We start from the raw sequence: 23,442 nt of genomic DNA on the forward strand, positions 1-23,442 counted from the left end.
TTGAGCACCACATCATGAGAATCAGAGGAGATATGGTGGAGATACAAGGCTTACAAAATCATGACTCATGCGGACAGTTTTTTGAGCACATATTAAAACTATATAAATCATCATTTATGACACCATAACAATCATGCCACCATTAAATAAATTATAAAGTGGTGTCATTATGTCATTTTAAAACCATATCTAACTATACAAACCAAAAATTTCCATATGTCATGGTTATATTCACCATGAAAGCCACCCCCCCTGCTCAAACAGATAACATCCTCTCTCTTTCCTATTCTGGCCTCTCTGCTTGTCAAATTTCCTCTAGAACTGGAGTATCCAAGTCCACTGTGGCCAAGTTCATCAAAGAAAGTCACACAGACAAGGAAAACTTCTGTGAAGGGTGTCCATCCAAGCTCACCTCTACTGATAGGAGGGCTATTATTCAACATATCACTACAGGAAAGGCTGATAATGCTGTCCAGGTCACCTATTACATCAATTCTACCATCACATTCCCTGTCTCTTCACACACTGTGAGAAACATTCTCAAGACAGCTCATCTCAGGTCAGTAACAAGGATGAAAAGGCTCTCCTCTCTATCACACATATGCAGAGATGACTAGCCTTTGCCTTAGCCCATCAGAATTGGATTATATGGACTGGAAGCATGTTATATGATCATATAAGACCACAATAAATAGGATTGGGTCAGATGGCAAGGTATATATGTGAAAAAAGAAGGGTGCTAGTCATCTCTGCATATGTGTGATAGAGAGGAGAGCCTTTTCATCCTTGTTACTGACCTGAGATGAGCTGTCTTGAGAATGTTTCTCACAGTGTGTGAAGAGACAGGGAATGTGATGGTAGAATTGATGTAATAGGTGACCTGGACAGCATTATCAGCCTTTCCTGTAGTGATATGTTGAATAATAGCCCTCCTATCAGTAGAGGTGAGCTTGGATGGACACCCTTCACAGAAGTTTTCCTTGTCTGTGTGACTTTCTTTGATGAACTTGGCCACAGTGGACTTGGATACTCCAGTTCTAGAGGAAATTTGACAAGCAGAGAGGCCAGAATAGGAAAGAGAGAGGATGTTATCTGTTTGAGCAGGGGGGGTGGCTTTCATGGTGAATATAACCATGACATATGGAAATTTTTGGTTTGTATAGTTAGATATGGTTTTAAAATGACATAATGACACCACTTTATAATTTATTTAATGGTGGCATGATTGTTATGGTGTCATAAATGATGATTTATATAGTTTTAATATGTGCTCAAAAAACTGTCCGCATGAGTCATGATTTTGTAAGCCTTGTATCTCCACCATATCTCCTCTGATTCTCATGATGTGGTGCTCAATCCAAAGCCCTGAAGCAGCACTACAATCTGGTATTAGCATGACATTAAGGTCTTTATGTATTCTCACACAATATTGTAAATAGTAAAAAATGCAAAAACATGTGGACAGTTTTTTGAGCCACTGTAGTTTAGTTCATGAAAGAAGTGATTTTGATGATGTATGAGGATAAATCATGGGATTTTGAAGTACATTATTGGGACCTTTGGGAATGGGCTGCTGACCTTCTTCGAGACCCATGTCTTTTCCTGCATTTAACATTTGATGCACAGCACCTATCAAAATTTGATGGTGAAAATTTTGTATGGTTCATAGATGAGCCTTACACTGCAGATGCATTCTGGGACCTTCAAGTATGTATTCAAGCAGTTCCTACTGTAATGTTTTCAAATGTCATGTTGACCAGTTGCAATTGCCTGAAGGAGCTAAGCCACTGACATTCATACTGTATGCTGATAAGACCAAGTTGTCAACTTCTGGTACTGCAAAAGCCTATCCCATTGTTGCTCGGTTAGCAAACTTGCCTACAGACATATGCAATGGAGAGGGCATAGGTGGTGGTTATGTTGTCAGCTGGCTACCGGTTGTATGATTTCCGTGATGGTGGCCTTTTTGATGACCATCTTTGGGTTGAATTCCAGAAGTACCTGAATGACCTTGGGAGAGACGTTGTTTCTCATATTGACAAGAGGTTTGGAATTGGTTCTTACAAGTTATCAGAGCTGATTCAGATGCATCTTACAGATTTAAAGAATTTCCATGCTGGCACAATCAGAAGCACCCCAATCAGGTCATGGACATTGTGTTTACTGACAGTTCCATACCTGAGAACATTTTGAAGGTTTGCAGCCTTGTGTCCATTCTGTTTGAATGATACTAATGACTAACTAGATGATACTATATGCAGCACATGATGTCGTGACAGAGGAGGACTGTATGCTTGGTTACCTGCTTCTTCAGTGTATATGTCTGTATATTGAAGTTGACATGTATGCATCATTGGAGGTTCACACATCAGATACAATTTGTGAAGGGAGAAACGTAGTTCAAATGTTTTCTGGGTTCTTAAAGGTATGTTTCTGGCATTCCAACGTTACATATCATTGACATATACACAGCAATATATTGACAAAACAGTGGATATTGAGGATAAGGGTTGGAACTTCCTGAAACTCCATATGGATGTGCATTTGTTTGATGACATTGAAGTGAAAGGAGCCACATGGAACTATAACATGAAGCCAAACAAGAAGATGCATGGACCATTGAAGGATTCATATTTGCTGTGGACAAACTTCCAAAATGTTGCTGAGCAGGTCATGTTATTTTTTCATTGTATGATAATGTAACACTCTCTGAACTTAGTTACAGATCCTGCACATAAATCATTGGCAACTCATCACGGAAGATATTCATTGTCATCTATTAGACTTCAATGAATATCTTCACTTACAAACACAAGATCAGTTTGATGCTGCAGATGATGCAGTGATTCCACTGGCAGGTTTTTTCCATGTGAAAGTTGGGTCAAAACAACCCCCACTGACTTTTGAGTTGGTCGAGAACATTTACCATAGTGACAATGCATTTTCAAACTTGTGCATCAGACTCAATGATTTTTTGAATGACTTCCTACCTGCCATCAATATACCTCTACCGCAAGGGAAATGGATTCGCCTCTGAGCAAGTGACAAGGTTCAATTGTTTCATTTAGCTCTATCATTCACTACACTGATTTATTGTTAAAGATAACAGGATTTCGCTTTTTGAAAGTCAACTATGAATCAATGGTCGATTGGTGGCAGCATACTGATTATCTTCACTGCAGCCCACAATTTTTTGGCACACCACATGTTGACTGCATTTTCATTCATATGACTCTGACAAAAGTGATTTTTGGCCACCTGCTCTTTCTGTTTGAGTGTACAGTTGGGAAACATACTTTCCCTCTTGCCTTGGTGCACCCATATGATGCTCCCACTGGTATATGCCTTTGCAAGGACAAGAACTTCAATTTATTCAGAGTTCAAGCACACATGCAGGCACAGTCACAATTTTTCTCAGTCAGGTCAATAATATGCAGAGTGCTTCTGGTGCCAGATGGACCATCTAACTACCTGGTTGTTGGCACTGTAGACACTGATATGTTTGTTTGTATGAGGGAGATGCACTTGGAGGCAGGGCATCTGGTGCGTGCTTGATGGATTTTGATGATTGGAACAGCAAGGTGTAGCACCTTCAGACACTGCCCTTCAGCACTCATTTTAGTGTTAACCATTGACAGGCTCTGGTAAACATTGATGTGTCAACAGCAGTCATGTACAGTGGCTCAAAAAACTGTCCACATGTTTTGACATTTTTCACTATCTATGATATTGTGTGAGAACAAACAAATGCCTCAAGGACATGCTTATATCACATTGTAGTATGGCTTCAGGGCTTTCATTTGAGCCTTACACCGTGGGAATCAGTGGAGATATGGTGGAGATACAAGGCTCACAAAATGGTGACTCATGTGGACAGTTTTTTGACTCAAGTATTTTACAATAATAACCAGGTATTCTAGTATTTTGTATGACCTCCCTTGGCTTTAATTACTGCCTCTATCCTTCTAGGCATACTCTCAATTAATTTCTGGCAATCCTCAGCTGTGATCTTCCCCCATTCCACTGCTACTCTCTCCCAAAGCTCCCATACTCCTTTAGGGGGGTTTTCATAGGCTTGAAGCTTTTTCTTGAGTGTTCCCCAGAGATGTTCAATGACATTGACATCAGGAGACTGTGCTGGCCAGTCAAGAACATTGATGTTATGTTCTTCAAACCATTCCTTAGCTCTTCTGGATGTGTGCTTAGGATCATTATCCTGTTGGAAAATGATATCTTCTTCATTAATCCCTAATTCTGCCAAGCTAGGCAGCAAGTGGTCATTTAAAATGTCCACATACTGCTCAGCATTCATCTTCCCCTCAACCTCAGCAAGCATTCCCACACCATTCCATCCCATACAGCCCCATACCATTAAAGAACCTCCTCCAAACTTGACAATCCCATTAACCTCTCTGTCTGTTAGGCCATCTCCCTTCTTTTTCCATACATATACCTTCCCATCTGACCCAATCCTATTGATTTTGGTCTCATCTGACCATATAACATGCTTCCAGTCCTCTACAGTCCAGTGTTGATGAGCTAAGGCAAAGGCTAGTCTTCTCTGCCTATGTTTGATGGAGAGAAGAGGCTTTTTCTTCTTTGTTACTGCCTTGAGATGAGCTGCCTTGAGAACATTCCTCACAGTTTGTGAAGAGACAGGGGTAGTGATGGTGGAATTGATATAATGGGTGGCTTGGACAGCATTATCAGCCTTTCCTGTAATGATATGTTGGATAATAGCCCTTTTGTCAGTAGAGGTAAGCTTGGATGGATGTCCTCCACAAGAGTTTTCCTTGTCTGGGTGGCTTTCTTTGATAAACTTGGCCACAGTGGACTTGGATACTCCAGTTCTAGAGGAAATTTGGCAAGCAGAGAGGCCAGCATAAGACAGAGAGAGGATATTATCTCTTTGAGCAGAGGAGATGGCTTTCATGGTGATTATGACTGTGATACATGAGATATTCTGGTTTATATAGTTAGATATAGTCATAAAATAACATAATGACACCACTTCATAATTTATATAATAGTGGCATGATTTTTGTGGTGTCATAAATAATGATTTATATAGTTTTAATATACACTCAAAAAACTGTCCACATGAGTCATGATTTTGTATGCCTTATGTCTCCACCATATCTCCACCAATTCCCACAGTGTAGGGCTCAAATGAAAGCCCTGAAGCCATACTACAATGTGGTATAAGCATGTCCTTGAGGCATTTGTTCGTTCTCACACAATATCATAGATAGTGAAAAATGTCAAAACATGCAGACAGTTTTTTGAGCCACTGTAAAAACCCTTTAGTCTAATGGTTTTGTCATGGTGAGTCCTAAGTAATCATGTGACCATAAGCTTAAGATAACTAATAACTATTAGATAGTCGAGCATTTCAATTCTACCAAGTACAGACTAATAGACAAGTAAGTAATACAAACCTAATACAATATAATAGTGAACTAACAAACATAACATAACAGGTTTAGAATATAAGAGTATCAATAAACAGTAAGCAATATGAGTACAAATACAATACAATATAATTAACTAATATGCTGTGAAGAAGAAATAGGTACTAGGCTGTTAGCAACTAGCACTACTTATCCTAAGAGGTGCAAGTTAGTAGATTGGCCCATGAGGACTGCTATTGAAGCACTTCCTTCAAATATATGCAAGGGAAGCAAGTGAGCAAAGGAGTTAAAATCTATAGTGGCCTAAGAAACTAGAGTGCGGGACATATGTATACCTTCAAATTCCTATGTCAGAGAATTGACCATGAGCATGGGCAAAAATTGACTGGTGTTAGTACCACAAGCATGAGATGAATACTAGAAGATACGTGTGAGTGCAATGAATGCCAGATACCAGTGCAGTAGATATAACATGCATGAAATCAACTGCACTTGATAGAGTGGCTGGGTGCAAGAGAGATAGCATGAGAGAAGGACTGCACTAAGTTACCGGTTGCAGGTCAGGTGTTCTTGTAAGAGCCTAAGTATAAGGTCCTAGCAGTATGGAACTTCAGAGCAGTTGAATTGCACCAGATTGTCAAGTATGAGCAAATAGATTGGATTGCACAAGGTCTACAAAAATAACACGAGAGCGACTCTCCTATAGGGCTGAGTCCAGGGGGAAGGGAACTAACTCAATAATATGTACTGTGGTCATTTTATCATAGCGTGTGAAGGTCCAGAATGCATATGCAAGAATTGTAGCATAGTAAGTGAGTGCACAATGAGTCTATAGGTAATAAGACATCATGTGCTGTGGGATGTGAGTAATGTGTAATAAGACCTGCAGCTCATTTAGCAATGATATTTGGGAAAAATAATGCACCAGCAGAGATAGGTGGACATGGATAGGACATGGGAGGACAAATTCCTAGGACCAGACCAAAGCTAAATGGGAGCACAGGTCATGGGAGGAGTGCATGCCTATTGTCAAAGGAGCATACTAAAAGCAGATGAGTCAATATATATGGATTTTATGATCAGCACTTTATCTCCTTTCTTGGGAGTGAGAAGAACCATGCTAGTGATCATATGCACCTAGCACCGGTATGATTGTCACAATGCATAGGGCAATAGAAATCAAAAGATAAGATAGCAATGTAGCAAAGATGATAGAAAGAGGCTGTCATATCTGCTGTAAGGAATGAGATTCCTCCAGGCATAGATCACCCATATTTTGACTCACAATGATCGGTATAGTGCACAACTCACTATCCATGACTTTCCCACAAAACACACCAGAGGTGCAACACATTCCCACACTATGCGATGCATTCCCACACACACACTTACTGCACTCTTCCTGTGCTTGGTCACACATTGTTGTGCAGCATCCTGGAGCATCCATCCATCATCTAACCAGTCCCCTAGTGAGTCCCTTTCATCTATTTTCATTATCAGACCATATTTAGCATTATATGACACTATATTTCATCATGGACCTTTAGTTACATCATTTACATACTTAGAGCGCTCCTTGTTTGCTTCTGAGCCCTGGGAGCATGCCTAGGCACAGCTTACCTGTTGCCTAGGAAGGTTTCATACACTTACCACCATGAGAGATACAACAACCACCATCATGTCAGTAGTCATCATTGAGAGTCAGAATCTATCATCATGAGTTAGCATCTATCAGAGTCATTGCCCTAGTCCCTCAGCAACAGTCTATCATCATCAGTCTCCATTCAGCAGCCTCAGTTCATGACATCATGCCTTCCACCAGTTTCATATACGTCTGTGCACAGCACATGCATTATTCCCACGTTTCGCACCCTTATGTGCTCAACATTCCTGTGTGCGTGCTCCCAGCACACTTCATCAGAGTTGACCTGGTGTCACTTTGTGGATCTTGCTTTCCTTGCTTCCCCTAAGGATTGAATGTATTGCCTGGCACACTTCAACTAACAATTTAGAGAGCCAGTAGGCTTTCTCTCACCCCAGAGGTAGAGCCATTCTTTCTTTCTATAGCTCTGCAAGCCCAGCAGAGTAGTTGAACCTTCACCACATATCTGGATCTCAGATCCAATCCTTATCTCATCTCAGATCCAATCCACATCTTATCTCCAATCCTATCCACATCTTATCCCCCTCCAACATCTCATCATCCAATCTGTCCACTCATCTGGTCTGGTCCACAATTCATCTGAATCCACAACCAGCACTCATCTCCTTTCAGTAATCCCCTAACTCTGGTATTTTGGTTATTGGTATATCCGTCCTGCTCACTGATCTGTTACCTATGCTTCATTTCTGTTTCATTATTTGTGATCTGTTTCTACTTACCAATAGACTATCCATATGCTTCATACATAGCCTCAGACCCTGCTGATTGATCATTCCATTAGATACCTATAGTATATAACCTCCTGTAAATCTCTGTAACACCTCAGTTTGAATATCAACTTAGTTCTGCTCATTCCTGTCCTCCGGTGTCCTGCATGATTTGGGAATCATGCATGGACATGACTACTAGGTAGCCCCCCTAAAAGACAAAGTCTGTTAGCTTAGGCATCAGGCTAGTCAACCCACACCTTGGTTTCAAACCTTGGTCATATAGTTCAGTTTCCCCTCTGTGATTCATGAATTTATTATATCTTGAAGAAAAGTCATTTGTGAGATGGGAATCACATAATGACCTAGTTGATATTGTGAAGCAAGAAGGTTAAGGTACTGCCTTGCCTTTGGCTTATTCACTTTGGCTAGAGAAAACCATAGAGAAAAGTTCAAAGCCTAACAAAAAACCTATCTAAAAAGCCTGTGTTTTGTGTCTTGTTATTGTATTATTATTTCTGAGTTGTTTTCTCTAGTATTTCCTTGATTTATTTTTCTATTGGGATGCTCTGACCCATCAGATACTTCACAAAATTGTACCTACAGGGTATGATGTCATAATGATGTCATATGGCTCCACAGATACTCCTGCAAGTATTCTGTTGAAAGTTATGATGTCATGATGATGTCATTTGTTCTGGAATGTTCTGCTCCACAATGACTCACCTCTGATGTCATTACTCCACCTATGGAATATTCTGGAATGTTCTGCTCCACTTTCTGGAATATTCCGCTCCACTTCTGATGTCATTGCTCCGCTTTTTTACTTACATAATATTCCCACACAAAATGTATATAAGGAGGGCCCATTCTCCCCCCAAAAAATAGGATCTCCCACTTGCAATCATTTGAATCTCAGTTTGAGCTACTCACTGTGAAGATTGTTGCTTACAAAGAAAGCCCCTTTGAAGTACCAAGTGCAGGGAAAAGACATTCCCTTGAGATTACATAAGTTTCTTATGATAGAAACTTAGTTTATTTGAGACCAGTTTCTCACCACTTTGTGCCTATTTGACCAACCAGTCTTTGGCCAATGTATTCATATTTGAGACCATAGTCTCTACAGAGGATTATCTTAACAATGAACCATGTTCCAGTGTCTAGATGGTTTATCCTAGACAAGTTTATAAGTTGGGATATAACACAAAAGCTCCAGCTAAGTTAATCACATAGATTGGTTTAGTGAGCCTCCCAAGAACTCACATGTTATCTACCATGAAAGAAGAAAAGTCATAGACTGTGTTAATCAAGGACTGGCAAGAAGTCTTATCCTAGTGTAATTGTGGTGTCATTACATTTTACACACATTTATATAAGACCCTTGGTTATTAAGACACCGGACCTGAATATCTCTACTCTTGTCACCCTCTGAGACTTAGGATTGATTCCTATAGTCTATCCATATCCACCACTGTCTACAACAGTCCACTACCATTAGTTTCTAGTCTGGACTCATCCGGATTAGCCCTACGATACTTATCCTGCATCTGGAAGTCATCCAGATGCACTACACTACTCATCCAACCCTCTGGACATGTTAGTCTTGCCCTTCTGAAATAAGGGGCAATACTCAGGTAAGGGGCACAGTGCACAAGCTGAGGCCAAAGCCCTTAGGATCCATTAGCCCTTGAGTACAACCTTAACAGGGGCTTGTAAGATAAGGTCAGTATTCCAAGAAATCAATTTTATTGTAACATGAGGGCATCATTGCAACCAATTGCTGTACAAACAGTCCATTACAATGACTAATATTGATTTGAACAAATTTCAATCACCATTACAATGGGCATTGCAACCATGATTGTAATGCCCATTACAAGACACACTCTATTATTGGAAGCTATTTCAAGCAGTGGTTTGTATTTAAACCTTTCAATGCTTTGTAATGCATTGAAAGTTAGATTAGGAATTTCCAACAAACATCTCTTATCTACACATATCTTGCAGGCTTTTCAATGAGTAGTCCAGCCTCTTGGTTTGATAATTTGGTTGCATATATCACACAATTTTGAGTGCTCAGGGGCCATTTGGGCACACAATTACAGAGGTTGTTTTTGGAAAATTGAAGATTGAAGAAAGAAAGAGCTGGCAGGCCTCATGTTGACACATATGCTTGTCATCAATTACCATAGGCTTACAAATCCTTGAACACATTGAAACCCGGCCAGGAACATTACCTTGTGATTTCAGCACGCATTTCGATGACATCTAAATATAGCTGATTGCAACCGCTTTCGTAAATTTCCGACACAGCCGGGTAACGCTGTAAGCTCTGATATCAGTGGCGGACAACAAAAGACAACAGAGAACTATCCAGTTTAGATGCCGGTTCAGGATAGATGACTAATGACTCGGAATGCATCAGAAGAAAAGCCAAATGCAGAATAGGCTTTTACCACACCATTCGAAATCTGAATGAGACCATTGAATTCCGAGCCACCTGCTAAACTAAGGATGGTCCCAAACCTCGGAGGAAACATATCTGAAAACGGTAGGCTATGCGTGGAGCCATGACTGTGTAGTGCTAGTCCATCAGTGAGTTTTAGCAAAAGTTGTCAAAGTGCGCCTCACAATACGAAGTCCTGGACCCTCATACTCACAGGAAAATATTGTCAGCATGGGCACAGACCACCACCACTGCCTGCATTGAGATATTCTGCAATAAACTCGAGGTTGGGTGCCATTTCCTTGGTTTCGCCTGGGTTCAGTATTATTGACCGAAGATTGTAGATGCCAGAACACTAGCTTGGAATCTGACATGGGGCTTTTCTTTTCCCTTTGACTGGCTGCTCGTTTCAAATATCGGTTTTTGGGGGCGGTAGGTTGCAATAATCATCATCTGAAGAACCCAATGAAGCAGATATCTACAGGGGTACTTGCACTGATGTACCTTGGTGTGCATCAGCACATGCCCGCCAGTACCATTTGAGTCATGAAATAGCTTTCAAGGAAATTTCAATGCCTCCCACTAGTTGGCAAAGCATACACCCGTCACATGCCGGATAAAAATACACCAGAAAGTGGGGTGGGCTTTCGCTCCACCTCGGATGTGCTAGCCAACCGACTGCGGTATGATGTTTTTGTATAGATTTGCTCTTTTGAGCTACTAAGCGCGCCGCTATATAATCCCAAGTGTGTATATAAGACGATGGGAGTAGGGCTTCTTTCCGTATTGTGCGCCTACGACTGAGATGTCGACGTTCCCGCCCTCGAACGAAAGACCTGCCGTGGAAGAGCGTCCACATCATGCTCACCACCACTCATCACATATGGACGCAGAGACAAGAGCAATCGCGTGCGTATAATATATATGATTGCCCTGTGTCAAATGCGCAGTCTGACCCTTTTATGTCAGTAACGCCGAAACCAAGCTATCAAACCCCTTGCGCGGTATACCTCATGATCGTCTTATGGCGGATGTAGAGATTTTTGCCCAGGAGAAAGGGCTGACTCATCTGCTGCCTGAGCTTAAGAAAGGGGCGCTTGTTGCCCAGGATCCCACGTGTATGTTAATTTCAGAAACGTTTTCCCTAGCTGACTTGAGATCTTTAACGTGCAGGTCATAATCGTCTAGACATATTTTCAGATGAAGAAAAACGGATTTTAACGGAAGAGGTCACGCACAAGTGGCGACAAACGCCCATGCTGTATTACGTTGGTGTCGCCCTCTTGACTGTTTGTCATAGCTCACACCGATAAATAGATGGTCGTGATGTCATCACTTGCAGCGGCCGTTCAGGGAATGGACGAGGCTGTTATCAATGGCGCTCAAATCATTTATCCCAAGCAGTTCGGCATTGGTTCCAACAGTCGTGCGTAAAAGCTCTTCTATCATTCCAATCATCATCACTCATAAATTGTGTGTGCAGAACGCGATACATGGTTGGTCGGTCTCATCAACTCTGCACCCTACTTGTGTGTGCTTTGTTCTTATTGCAGAATGTCGTTCCTCATCACTTTACAGATGCTGTTCCACCATTTCTTGTTGGCTGACGCATCCGCTCAACCACTATCTTGGCCGTAAAAAAACCATTTTCCTCACTTGCATGATCTCGTTCTTGACATGTGCCTGGTCTGGATTGACAAATACCTGGTGGCACCTTTTCATCGCACGGTTCTTTCTTGGTTTTGGCATTGGTCCCAAATCTGCCACCGTCCCAGTCTATACCGCCGAGTGTTCACCTGCACCGATCCGTGGTGCCCTCGTCATGATGTGGCAGATGTGGACTGCTTTCGGCCTTGCTCTAGGAGACCTTATCGACCTGACATTCTACTTCATTCCGGACACCCCCGGTGTCACTGGTCTGAACTGGCGTCTCATGCTAGGTTCTGCTGGCGTCCCCGGTCTTCTTGTCTGTATGCAAGTCTTATTTGCACCCGAGTCACCTCGTTGGTTGATCTCCAAGGGTCGGTACGAGGATGCTTTCAATGAGCTGTGTCGGCTTCGTTTCTCGCGCGTTCAGGCTGCTCGTGATTTATACTACATTCACGTGTTGCTCGAGGCGGAGAACGAGACGACAAAGGGTCGCAACCGTGTTGTTGAGATGTTCACGATTCCGCGTAACAGGCATGCTGCCCTTGCTAGTTGGGTTGTCATGTTCGGTCAGCAGTTTTGCGGCGTCAATGTCATCGGTATGAGATTCGATTCGTGTTCCTTATTCGAAATGATTGTTAACACGGTGGCAGCTTACTACTCGTCCACCATCTTCGTGGATTCTGGTTTCTCGCAGGTTGCGGCATTGGCTTCCTCCTTTGGGTCCGGTGCACTTAACTGGTTGTTCGCCCTCCCTGCCGTTTTCACTGTAAGTGGTTTCTTCCATAGTTGGGGTTTCCGTAAATATTCAAAGTCGAAACACTAGATCGACACTTACGGACGGAGGAACTTGCTTTTGTTCACGTTTCCCTGCATGGCCATCTGTCTTTTAATCACAGGCTTCTCCTTCTGGAGTACTTCGGAAACAGGGCGCGTAGCTGGCGTCAGTATCGGAATATGTACGTCATCCTTTTGGTACTAAATACTGCCATTAACATCCACTCTTTCAGACCTCTATGCGATCTTCTATTCCCCAGGCGAGGGTCCAGTACCATTCACATATTCCGCAGAGGCATTCCCTCTTTATATCCGTGATCTCGGCATGTCCTTTGCCACTGCGACCCTTTGGTTCTGGAACTTCGTTTTGTCGATCACTTGGCCTTCGCTCGTCTTGGCCTTCAAACCACAAGGTGCCTTCGGCTGGTATGCAGCGTGGTGTTGTATTCTCTGGGTGCTCATCTTGCTATTCGTGCGCGAGACCAAAGGCAAGACGCTGGAGGAGCTCGACCAAATTTTTGCTGTTCCCCTTGGCGCGCATGCTGCGTACGGCCTGCGGCAGATACCCTACGGTTTCAAGAAGTTCGTGTTATTCCAAAACCCTGTCCCTGAACAGCTCTATGAGTTCGAGAGCGAAGTGTCGAGCACCAGAGGTGACGAGAAGGCGAGGAGGGAGGAGGATCCGGGGAAGGCACATGTATGAGGAGTTGAGCTGTGATATGATAATGGCCGATGCTTTGCTTGATCTTCATCTAAGTATGCATTTATTCCTACACTATCTATCTGTTTTTGTTGCCGATATTACCACATGTGTTGCTATCTAATATTTTAATATGAGCTCTCGAAACCCAGTTGTTAAGTTGCAGAAATAATTCGACCACCCACTTCTGTTGAATCCTAGGCGTGAACCCTGTATTGTGTCACTGCCTCCTTTGGTTTGGGGAGTCTCAAATTTCATAAGGAACATGCACATATGGTTTCCTCGACAATCCTGATGCAAAACATTCCCAAGTGAAAGTGGTGGGCAATTTTACACTGATTACTGCGATGCTGGACCATGTATTGCTTTAAATACTAATCTCATCTATTCACAGCTTGTTCGAACTCGCAGTCTCACTCTTTTCGTCACTCGTTAGTAGATATTCCATAAATCCGACACTCATGTTCTCGCAAACTGTCCCTGGTGTTTCCACAACATTCTCGAGCTCAATCCCTCTCCACTGCATGTCACTGTCAGCTCAATTGGACAAGTCGCATGGAATCGTTCGGCTTTTCCGTGCGCGCCGTTCTCGGCGGTTTGCATTGTTTGCATTACTTTAGGAAATGTAGTCGATTCTACATTCTGCTTTCGAAGTGTGCTAAAATGAATGGTGCAGGAGCAGCAACCCGCTTTGAGATTCGCATGTCCCTTTCAACCTTGGTGGGCCACTTTTGCTGAAGACTGATCATGACATTTCTTTAGTAAAGATTCTTCCGTTAATCCTCGTTGGCGACGCTGTTTCTCAGTGCTTAGTGCAATCATACCAGTCTATCGTGCCTAACCGTGATCGACAACATGGAAATACAAGTGTAGCATAGCCTAAACCTTGATCTCAGCCGAACTCCATCCGCAGTCCTCATATCCTTACCCTCGTCTTTCGCCCCACCCATTCCGCCCACCACTCACCCCATCCTTAATCCTCGTCATTTTACTTCATCGTACCATCATGTCGGGCAGCTTAGCAAGTCGATATATCAGGTTTGAAGGTAGGTCAGGGTAGGTCGCTCCGTATCACCTATGTATCCGTTTCGTGATTCTCACTCTTTTTACAGTCATCAGCGGAAAAAACATTCAAGTCCCCTCCAAGCGCATTCCCGCAAACATTTACATATCCATTAATGTCGACTCCCGGAGCTGCTGGAAATCGGCCATCAGTGTCTTATCATCCGACAGATCTGTAATGTGGGACGATAGTGTGATTCTGTAAGGTCCATGGAGACTTTCTGACACGATACGAGAACTGATTTTTGGTTTATAGGTCATCGCATGCCTCACCTGCATTATCAATCGAGATCAGGGCACCATATGAGGTCGGTCGAATGCTAGGCAGTGGAGAGGTCATTGGGAAGCTTCAAATGTCGTGGAATAGACTACTCAATCATGGAGATGAACCTTTCGGTGAGCGATTTTCTTCTCATTCATGCAGATATTCTAACATCTCGTAGATCCATCCTTCCCACTCGTGCGCGGTGTCCACCCTTCCCTCGCGCTGAAGGCCGCTGTTGTACATGCTCGCGACAATCAGGGCGGTGCGCTGTCTGATGTGAGTGACACTAGTTTCTGTTGTTGGCTTTTACTGACGGAATGCCAACTATAGTCCCTCGTAGACTGAGGTCGCTCGAGACACAGATGCGGGCCACGCACAATTTGCTGCATACATAACGAGCAAAACGGTCTCACCTGAACGATGCGGTGCAGCATTTTCAGTTGGTTCTGGATCAGTGTCTGGTCAGCCATTCTGACCACGCAACTGCCCTCACCAACCATGCGTATGCGCGCCTTCAGGGGTATATTTGCAACGATCTCCAAGACATCGCTTTTTCATTTCCATTGTACTTTAAGCTGCAACAATTACTGAATCAACCTGGTACGTCTGTCACGTACTCTCATGCTATCTTGTTTTCGCATCCGCTTTCGTTTTTGTCTACCCTCGGAATCTTCAGCAAATTCATTCATTGCTCGACGACGTGTATATTCGAATTGTGAGTGGCTATCAAACTCTTGACAGCGAATTGTCCAAACGTCACTTGTATTGAAGTGGTCACATAAAATCAAGTCTGCAGGGAATACTTAATAATTATGGGCCTACTTTCATGTTGCGATCTAGCACACGATACAACCACAAAGGGTGATAAGTAGTTCCGGTGTACAAATCAAAACGGCACTCGCTGCGAGGGCAACATCTCCGTGGGCATTTAGCTCATTCTTCATCGAGAGCTGAGTGAAGTATGAGTGAGGGTCATAGTACGAGTGGCACTACAGAAAACTTGCCAGGAACCCAAGCACGGAAGATGGCCCTCGTGGGTTCATCACTCATGTCCATCATGTATCGATACGCTTCGAGGGTAGCCCCAACCTTACCTGCCCGAACGAGTGCATGACAGCGTTGTTGGTTTGCAGTTTGCCACAAGGATTTGAGGTCCCAGCCGAAAAGCTGCATGAGCACACAGTTGAGCATGGATCGGATTGTCACATCATATCAACGTACCACGACAAAGTCCTCATATATAGAATGGACATCCAATTTGGAAAAGAAAACGCCAGCATTGACGCCAGCAGTGAAGTGGCCAGCGGCATCTCTGTAAAGGGCACCATCCATGGCAATGGTCCCAAGCTGGATTCGCATATACGCCTAGTATGCGAAACGCAGGAAAATAAGTGAGCGCACAAAATGGTCTTAACGGAATGTACCACACTCACTTCCACTACACGACAAGCGAGAGGATCAGCATTGGGACGAGATGCTAGCTCTTGGACGGGCAGCACTGTCTCTTCACAGGGTTTGGCATTGAATGACGCGATGGCCTGAAAAACCATGATGAAGCGTAGAGTATGATTCGAAAATTACCTACCTTGACCAAGAAAAGAAAATGAGTTGTCTTTGGGTCTGCGTTTGTGAACGTGAACGCAAGGTCAAATGCTGCCATCGCTTCGTGCACCTGCTGGTTTCCGCAGAGGGCAAGGCCCTGGGAGATATAGCCTATCAAGGAAGGCTCAATGCTGACCGACTATGTCACCATCCAAGTTAGCCTGTATTAAGTGGGGCGTAAGGAGTCAGCGTATCTTACCTTGGTTGCATCCTGAAGTGCGTCGTTCCAGGCAAACTGTCTCGCCATGACGAATGAACGATTGGCATAGGAATTAAAGTTGTTGGGATCGACATCAATTTGTTGTGTGAGCAACTGTATAGTAGTAGGCAGGTCTCCAGTTATACATGCATTGCGAACTGCTGCGTTTATAACGAGGATCTGGGTGAAGCATGTTCGTGTTGTGCGATAAGAGTCATAGGTAGATACATGCCTTGAAACTAGAGCCTTGAGCCTTTTCATCAAATCTGTGAGATGAGACGATCAAGAATGAGAAATCACCGGGCACTTACCAGTGACAGTCCCTTGGGTAGTTTCCACTCTGAGATCTTCATATCATTACCTCCGCTGAGGATGTGCCCGCCGTCCACGGAGAAGGCGACACAGCGTACGTCGCTGGAGTGCTTCATGGGTCTATCCGACAATCGCCAAAGGCGTACAAATTTATCACTAGATGCAGATGCAAGGAGCGTGCCAGAGGCATCGATAGCGATGGAGTTGATGGAGCTGGTATGGCCTGCCCATGGATCACCAACCTGCTCCCAGGTCGATGAATCCCACACTCGTATGGTACAATCATTACTTGTGCCCGCAGAGAGAAGGCATGTGGCATCGGGCATCCACGCGAGAGAGTAGTTGTATGTTGAACTTGCTGCATGACCCTTGAACTTTGCGACGCAACTCCGCTTGCCTACATTATAAACCTGGATATCGTGGTCCGTTGCAATAGCAAGTAGTTCGCCGGATGGCGAATACCGAACGCAGTTGATATCTGCACCACAACCAATCGGTGTTCCTGACAACTGCCATGTAGTTGTGTTCCACAGCTTCGTCGTGTCGTCCCATGAACCACTTGCCAGCATTGAGCTATCTGGAGAAAAATCCAAGGAATAGATCTTTTCATTGTGAGCTTTGATAGTTGGGGAGAGAGAGTCCCCAGTATCTCCATGCCAAGTAAGGAGCTCTCCTTTCTCATCACCGCTTGCTATCAATCGCCCATCTCGTGATACCGCCAATGCTTTCACGTTGGCACGATGCCCCACCATTTTCTTCAACACCGCACTTTGCTTCAAGTCCCACAGACGAAGCGTATTATCTTCTGAGCTTGTGACCATGCGCCGCTCATCAGGTAAAACTGCGACTGCGGTTATACATGCTTGATGATCTTCAAACACCCGGATTGGCGTGGTGTTTGGGACGAGTTGCGCCATTAATTGGAGGTTGATCTTGTGGGGTACGATTAATCGAGGTAGACTTGGTAGAGGGATTGCGAAGTCTTGCACTGGGCTGCAGAGATGTGTGAACTGGGCGTTCTTATACGGATTTGTATCACAATATCTGCCTCGTGCCTCATTAGCCCGACGCCCTAGACATGAGGCTGTTATCAGAAGCCTTGGCACATGCATCCAGATTGCGTTGCCACAGCCTTTCAAACCAGTCGAGGAGCTCTCCTAATGGTATGGTATGAGTGACGATCACTTGCAGGCATTGGGGAAAAAATATCCCTGTCGTCCTGATTGTGACGGCTCCACTTGATTGCCAATCCGACAACCTCCGAGCTATCGATCCGCTGTCTTTTGTGTTGTGCTCCCTTCTTTCCTCTAGATCTCTCTAATCCGGTGCTGCCCTATGGTCATTGGAACAAATAAAGTTGCTCAGTGCGTGAGACAAGGTTCTCGCGTACTCTCGCCAGTGCCGGCGTCAACAAGAGCCTTTGAATTCAACAAGCACAAACAACACGTCGCGAATGATTATTCTCTTGTCCAAGAATCAGCAATTGAAATAACGTCTGCATGGAGCATGCATGTCATGGCTGCATGTAACTGCCTAAATTTCCAAGGCGTCATGTGTGGTTTCAATACTGGGCTATCTGTTGCTGGTGATGTTCTAAGTGTCGAATCATGCACGATGGCCAATCCATCATTCACTTTCGTAAGTCGTGTACTATGGAAAGACTGCTTTGATCTGACTGCGAGAGATTAATCTGAAATTAAGATGGTATTCAACAGCAAAAGGTTCCTGGTAACAATGATGTCGGCCATACATAGGATCATGTCTGTTGGCTCTGCCGCAGTAACTGTGACTCCTCTTGTATCTTTGAGACAAATGCGTCATAAGTTTACGTGTCCCTACACACAACGATTGAACTCACCCAAGGTCTATCCTGTCCACTCACATACTTCCTCGCCGGACGTTTGAAGCACGACACCCTCTCCACGTCCTTTGCATCGTAAAGAGGGAAAATAATTCCCAGCTCATAGTTGATCACCTGATGAACGATGGGTCATCAGGAAAGCTTCGTAAAAGAAAGTCCGAACTGACTGACATTGAGCACTGGGTTGAACCCAGAGCCAGAAAGCGTTCCCCATGCTGAGGGTGTGAAATTATGCGAGCCAACATAAGCCCAGCCAATTGGGTCGTTTTGAATTTCGATGTCATCGGACTCAGGCTCGGTTTCACTGTCAGACAATTCCTTCTCTTTTCCCTTTGACTGACTGCTCGTTTCAAATATCGATTTTTTGGGGCGGTAGGTCGCAATAATCATCTGAAGAGCCGAATGAGTCAGAGATCCACAGGTGTACGTGCACTGCTATACCTTGGTGTGCATCAGCACACGTCCGCCAGTACTATTTGAGTCATGAAATAGCTCTCGAGGAAACTTCAATGCTTCCCACTGGTTTGTGCGGCAAAACATGGTCCCACCTCCCTATCCATCATTTTGAGAGATATTCAAGAGTGATCGCCGAAGACACATGACCCACCTGTTCACCAAGAACGCTATCATGCACAGTCTTCAGGCTGGGGAAGACAATTTTCACCGGCGGCCACGACAACTTGGTACGTCTGGATTTTGGTTCGTCCAGCCAGTCTTCAGCTGATTCTCCACGCGCTGACCAGTAGAACTCATTTATCCATTGGGTCGAGTAAGTTCCTATACTCGAGCCCTACACAGTATGAATCTTTCCGCAGGAGAATTGAAGAATTTGGACTTACGTGAGACTCGACAACGAGGTCCTTAGCAGCCTTTCCCTTTCCGGTACGAAGCCCCATGTCACGGACGGCCTTCATCAGTCTTGTATGACCAGTCAAGATGATATTCGGCCATCCTTCATGTTTACCGGCAATGGAGGGAACGAGTTTGACCTTCACTTTTGACCAATCCCACTTCATTCGCAAGTCACTGATAGTTTGAAGAGGTAGATTTGGGTGCTGGGAGATTGGATCAGTAGTGCAGTCAATGAGATTCCTAGCATGACTGACGTCGTTTGCCAGCATGTTTGCAAGCGCGGGTCGAACGTTGACAGCGCGCAAAACGTTTTGCATGATTGAAGGGAAGTCATCGATAGACTTGGGATCGTGTGAGATCGGAGCAGATCGGGGCGGTAGATCTTGCAGCCAAACGGCCTGTCAAACTGTTCAAGAACTCCCTTGCGTTAAGTGCGAACTCACATTCTCGATATCGCGCCAATCGTAATCAACCAGGTTGGCGGTGGATATGACTACACGAAGCCGTCCAGTCTTGTAGAATATCTTCGGAGAAAATCAGCCAGCATTGTGTAGTGACACGAATGGACTCACAAGCATGAACTAGGGACGATGAAGTCAGCGGAACGTTCTGGAATCTGGTGTACCAATAAACTTACTTTCATATGTTGGCAACCTCGCCCATTGCGGAGAAAAGGAACAGTCATAACCCAGTTTGGAAGAATATTCTTAATGGTTGATTGACCTGACTGATCAGGCTGTGCCACGATAATCACTGGAGTAGAGGGCGCAAAGAATTCATATATCCAAGAGACAGACGTCGAGTACGACGCTATGATAGCGAAAGATATATCAGATTTCTGAAGAGCTGCAGCATCACGCATCATGAATACAAAACACAGGAGAACCAACGCGTACCAAACCCAGTACCTCTGTGAGGCGGAAAGTGGACTGTTCATCTTGACGGGGTTGAGAATGCTTGTTGGCTGTTGGGCGTAGTTCGCCGTCCCAGAACAGTTGTTCAGAGGTTGGTATATGATTTATAGTAGTACTGGCTGTTCGCGAACTTGCTGACGAGCTCGAAGGGACACTAGATGATGAAGCAGAAGCAATGTTCGCTCGACCATTAGCTTGTATTTCAGAGGAGGGGATGTGTTGCCTCTTTGCAGGGGGTGATATACAACCTCCATCTTCCGCATCCTGCCCACGTACCCTCTTCAACCTCTCGAGGCGTTCTCTCTCCATCCGTGCCCGTTCGGACAAAAAGCTTGCTGCTGGGGTGCTTCGAGCGCTCTGAGACAGAGGCTCAGGATTATGGACAGATTGCGTTGTGGCTCGCGAAGATTCGGTCTTGGACGCTTGTATTGCCTGTAGCAGCTCAGACTGAAAACGATCGTCGTCATCGTCCTCTGAATCACTGATTGAAATGGCCCTCGAAGATGATGTGTTGGCCTGGGACTCTTTGAGACTCAAAGCAATCGCTCTGATTTATCTGGTAAGAAACTATGGAAGGAAGTTGCAATAGATACAACTGACCTTTCCAAATCTTTGTCCATGTGCAGATCTTGTTCTTGCAGGTAGGTAATTATAATTGAGTATTGAAGTCCAGATGCACCGCGTCTCACTGTAAAGACACACGTGATTTACGCGTGACTTTTCTAGTCCGACACGACAGCCAGTCCTTTTTGTCTCAGACTCACAGACCCGCACACTCTGTTTGGAACGCTGGTCTCGGTCAGCAGCCCATGACCCCGTTATCCGACACACTCAAGGCCAACTCGAATATGCGAGGCCCGCCACGTAACTATATACTACTACTAATATTTCTCCGTCTTTCCCAAGTCTCACTACACCTCTAGTAGAAATTCATACTTTTGTGTGCACAATCTTGCACCAATATTGGTCCCAACCAACTGCTCGGCTCCACATGCTACTCTGAATCTTCTGGGGCTGTTGTATCCTCTGCCATCAGCCTAATCTCTGCTACAGCGCTGTCCCACGTCATTTCTGTGACATGTCCGTGGAATCTTGTTGGAACGCCCCACACGACCTCACCTCTATAGGAGTACTTCGCACTTCGTGAGTGTTGTTCGCCAAGGTTGCTTCTGCAGACATGTCGCTCAAGGTTGTCAACACCATTCACTGGATGGCGTCGAATGGTTCGCAGTCGACTCATCACTTGAATACATGTCCAAGTGTCGTCATTAATCCACTTACTGATGTGTTTCTTTTTCTAGGGTCCCTCAACCTCGATGGTTTCGGTGACGGTGACTGACGGAGCGGGATTTGGAGTTCGTGCATGAACATGCCTCGATCATATTGTTTTGTTGTAAGTCATGAATTTCAGTTCGCTTGACACGTCGTTCATTGACGTGTCTGACGACCAGGAGTCTGAATCCTTTAGCAATGATAAGTAATGGGCCTTTGCAGCAGAAAGCTATGAGGTGCCCCCGAAATTAGGGTGAGTCTACTGAGCTCTGATGATATGTTGAAATATACAACCTGCCAAGCCAACAAACAAGAACTTCGAAGTGTGATGACGGAGACGGGAGTAAGCACTTACTGGTGCGGTATCGGGATATGTGGGTACAAGTAACACACAAGTTGTACTGGCGCCGCTGCTGGTTAGTAAAAACAAGTGCGAATAATTGAAGGCGTGAACTAGTGTTGGGTGCGAGAACAAAAGCCATATATGAATCGCGTATACTTACTTCAGTACCTCAGTACGACCCGTTACAAGTACTTACGTTTAAGCACAACTTGGTTCGGTGCAGATGGACCACACCACAGGAAACTGATTTTTAGACTCCCAGACATTCTGCAAGGCGTGTTGCGACGATGGATGAGAGCCAGTTATAAGTATTGTGTCATGCGAATAATAAATTCCAGGTCAATTACATGTCGAAGCATAAGCTACCTTGCTCGTCCCGACCTTCCACTCCCACATTCTAAGTATGAAGATATTGAACACAAATCTAGGATAATTACTGAACGAGTACATATAGGGAGCTCAACACCCTGCAGCTGCTCCTGTAATACGGCGGCCAAGGACCGCAGAAGACTTGAGAGATTGGAGACGCCTGTTGACCTCCTGCCATGCGTACCGGATGTGGTGTCCACTAGAGCCGTAGATGACGCTCTCGACAGAAGGAAGCATAGAGAAAAGGATGTAAGCGACAGCTTCACGATCCGCTATGTGAGAGGAGCGCACATCTAATGTTTGCAGAGATGTATGCTGGAACGACTCGGCCTGAGGATCGATATCGATATTCAGAGCATCCATTAATATGTGCAGCGTATGCAAGTGAGGAGATTGACGCAGCGCTGTGAATAACCCGCAGAATGTAATGGTGGCTGAGCGAAGATGTGGGTCTTCTAATTTCAGAGAGCGGATGTGCGGCCAACTTGACATGGCTTTCAACAGAAGGTGGTTGTTAAGCCGAGTGCAGCAATGGGGAAAAGCGAGCTGCAGGGTTTGGAGTTGCGTGAAACAAAAAAATTGGGCGATTGGTGTCAAGGAGCTGTCTGAGGGCTCCGGAACTCTTTGATCACGAGATAAAATGTCAATATGTTGAAGGGTCTGGCATGTGGTGTACTGTGACAGGGCATGAAAAAGCTGCTCAGCATCTTCCAAGGGCAAAATACGGGTAATCATTTTGAACTCCTTGAGTGAGGGGAATGCTGAATTTCGCATGACTGCGATGACGTATGAAGCCGTGGTCACATGGAAAGAAAGAGTCGTGATGTTGAGGAAACGTGTGAAAACGAAGTTATCCGTGTCCAACGGGCAAAGGACTTCACCACAAATCGCCACTGAGAGAAGGGTAGGGAGGTTCGATAGGTGCTTCCATGCTGCCCAGTCGAGGGGCGGGCAATACAGAGTTACAAGCCGCTTGCACAAACGGATACTGTCAGATAGCAGGGACAGCTCATTCGCCGTGCTTTGGCAGGGGACCTTGA

General features: G+C 44.6%; 5 protein-coding genes across 5 annotated transcripts; 3 read left to right on the forward strand and 2 right to left on the reverse strand.

The window, feature by feature from the left end:
* Nucleotides 1-1,491: 1,491 nt before the first annotated feature.
* BJ212DRAFT_1485330 (uncharacterized protein) lies at nucleotides 1,492-3,037 on the forward strand (the record flags this gene model as incomplete). The annotated part of the gene is made up of 7 exons (XM_041340964.1): nucleotides 1,492-1,707; nucleotides 1,761-1,940; nucleotides 1,996-2,045; nucleotides 2,099-2,195; nucleotides 2,246-2,425; nucleotides 2,473-2,670; nucleotides 2,726-3,037. The coding sequence occupies 7 exons, from the start codon at nucleotides 1,492-1,494 to the stop codon at nucleotides 3,035-3,037; spliced, it is 1,233 nt and encodes a 410-aa protein (XP_041188438.1).
* Nucleotides 3,038-11,053: 8,016 nt separating this feature from the next.
* On the forward strand, nucleotides 11,054-13,517 carry BJ212DRAFT_1436770 (uncharacterized protein). The gene is made up of 9 exons (XM_041337732.1): nucleotides 11,054-11,136; nucleotides 11,197-11,345; nucleotides 11,401-11,495; nucleotides 11,545-11,653; nucleotides 11,711-11,756; nucleotides 11,806-12,473; nucleotides 12,528-12,643; nucleotides 12,701-12,833; nucleotides 12,885-13,517. Exons 1-9 carry the CDS (start codon nucleotides 11,111-11,113, stop codon nucleotides 13,352-13,354), a joined length of 1,812 nt encoding a protein of 603 aa, XP_041188439.1. The 5' UTR covers nucleotides 11,054-11,110; the 3' UTR covers nucleotides 13,355-13,517.
* An 840-nt stretch (nucleotides 13,518-14,357) lies between these two features.
* Nucleotides 14,358-15,153, forward strand: BJ212DRAFT_1485333 (uncharacterized protein; the record flags this gene model as incomplete). Its single annotated transcript, XM_041340965.1, has 5 exons — nucleotides 14,358-14,397; nucleotides 14,464-14,614; nucleotides 14,670-14,809; nucleotides 14,857-14,954; nucleotides 15,019-15,153. 5 exons carry the CDS (start codon nucleotides 14,358-14,360, stop codon nucleotides 15,151-15,153), a joined length of 564 nt encoding a protein of 187 aa, XP_041188440.1.
* Nucleotides 15,154-18,346: 3,193 nt separating this feature from the next.
* Nucleotides 18,347-21,162, reverse strand: BJ212DRAFT_1385284 (tyrosyl-DNA phosphodiesterase-domain-containing protein). Its single transcript, XM_041336794.1, has 14 exons — nucleotides 21,143-21,162; nucleotides 21,117-21,119; nucleotides 21,019-21,091; nucleotides 20,401-20,965; nucleotides 20,142-20,342; nucleotides 20,077-20,085; nucleotides 19,948-20,028; nucleotides 19,759-19,902; nucleotides 19,492-19,707; nucleotides 19,260-19,442; nucleotides 19,094-19,204; nucleotides 18,824-19,042; nucleotides 18,650-18,766; nucleotides 18,347-18,592 (listed from the first exon to the last, which is right to left on the reverse strand). Exons 3-14 carry the CDS (start codon nucleotides 21,036-21,038, stop codon nucleotides 18,548-18,550), a joined length of 1,911 nt encoding a protein of 636 aa, XP_041188441.1. The 5' UTR covers nucleotides 21,039-21,091; nucleotides 21,117-21,119; nucleotides 21,143-21,162; the 3' UTR covers nucleotides 18,347-18,547.
* A 1,180-nt stretch (nucleotides 21,163-22,342) lies between these two features.
* BJ212DRAFT_1385300 (uncharacterized protein) lies at nucleotides 22,343-22,955 on the reverse strand. Its single transcript, XM_041336795.1, has one exon. It carries the CDS (start codon nucleotides 22,892-22,894, stop codon nucleotides 22,493-22,495), a length of 402 nt encoding a protein of 133 aa, XP_041188442.1. The 5' UTR covers nucleotides 22,895-22,955; the 3' UTR covers nucleotides 22,343-22,492.
* Nucleotides 22,956-23,442: the final 487 nt, after the last annotated feature.

The sequence above is a fragment of the Suillus subaureus genome (assembly GCF_016647635.1).
Source record: "Suillus subaureus strain MN1 chromosome Unknown BJ212scaffold_40, whole genome shotgun sequence".
Taxonomy (NCBI): domain Eukaryota; kingdom Fungi; phylum Basidiomycota; class Agaricomycetes; order Boletales; family Suillaceae; genus Suillus; species Suillus subaureus.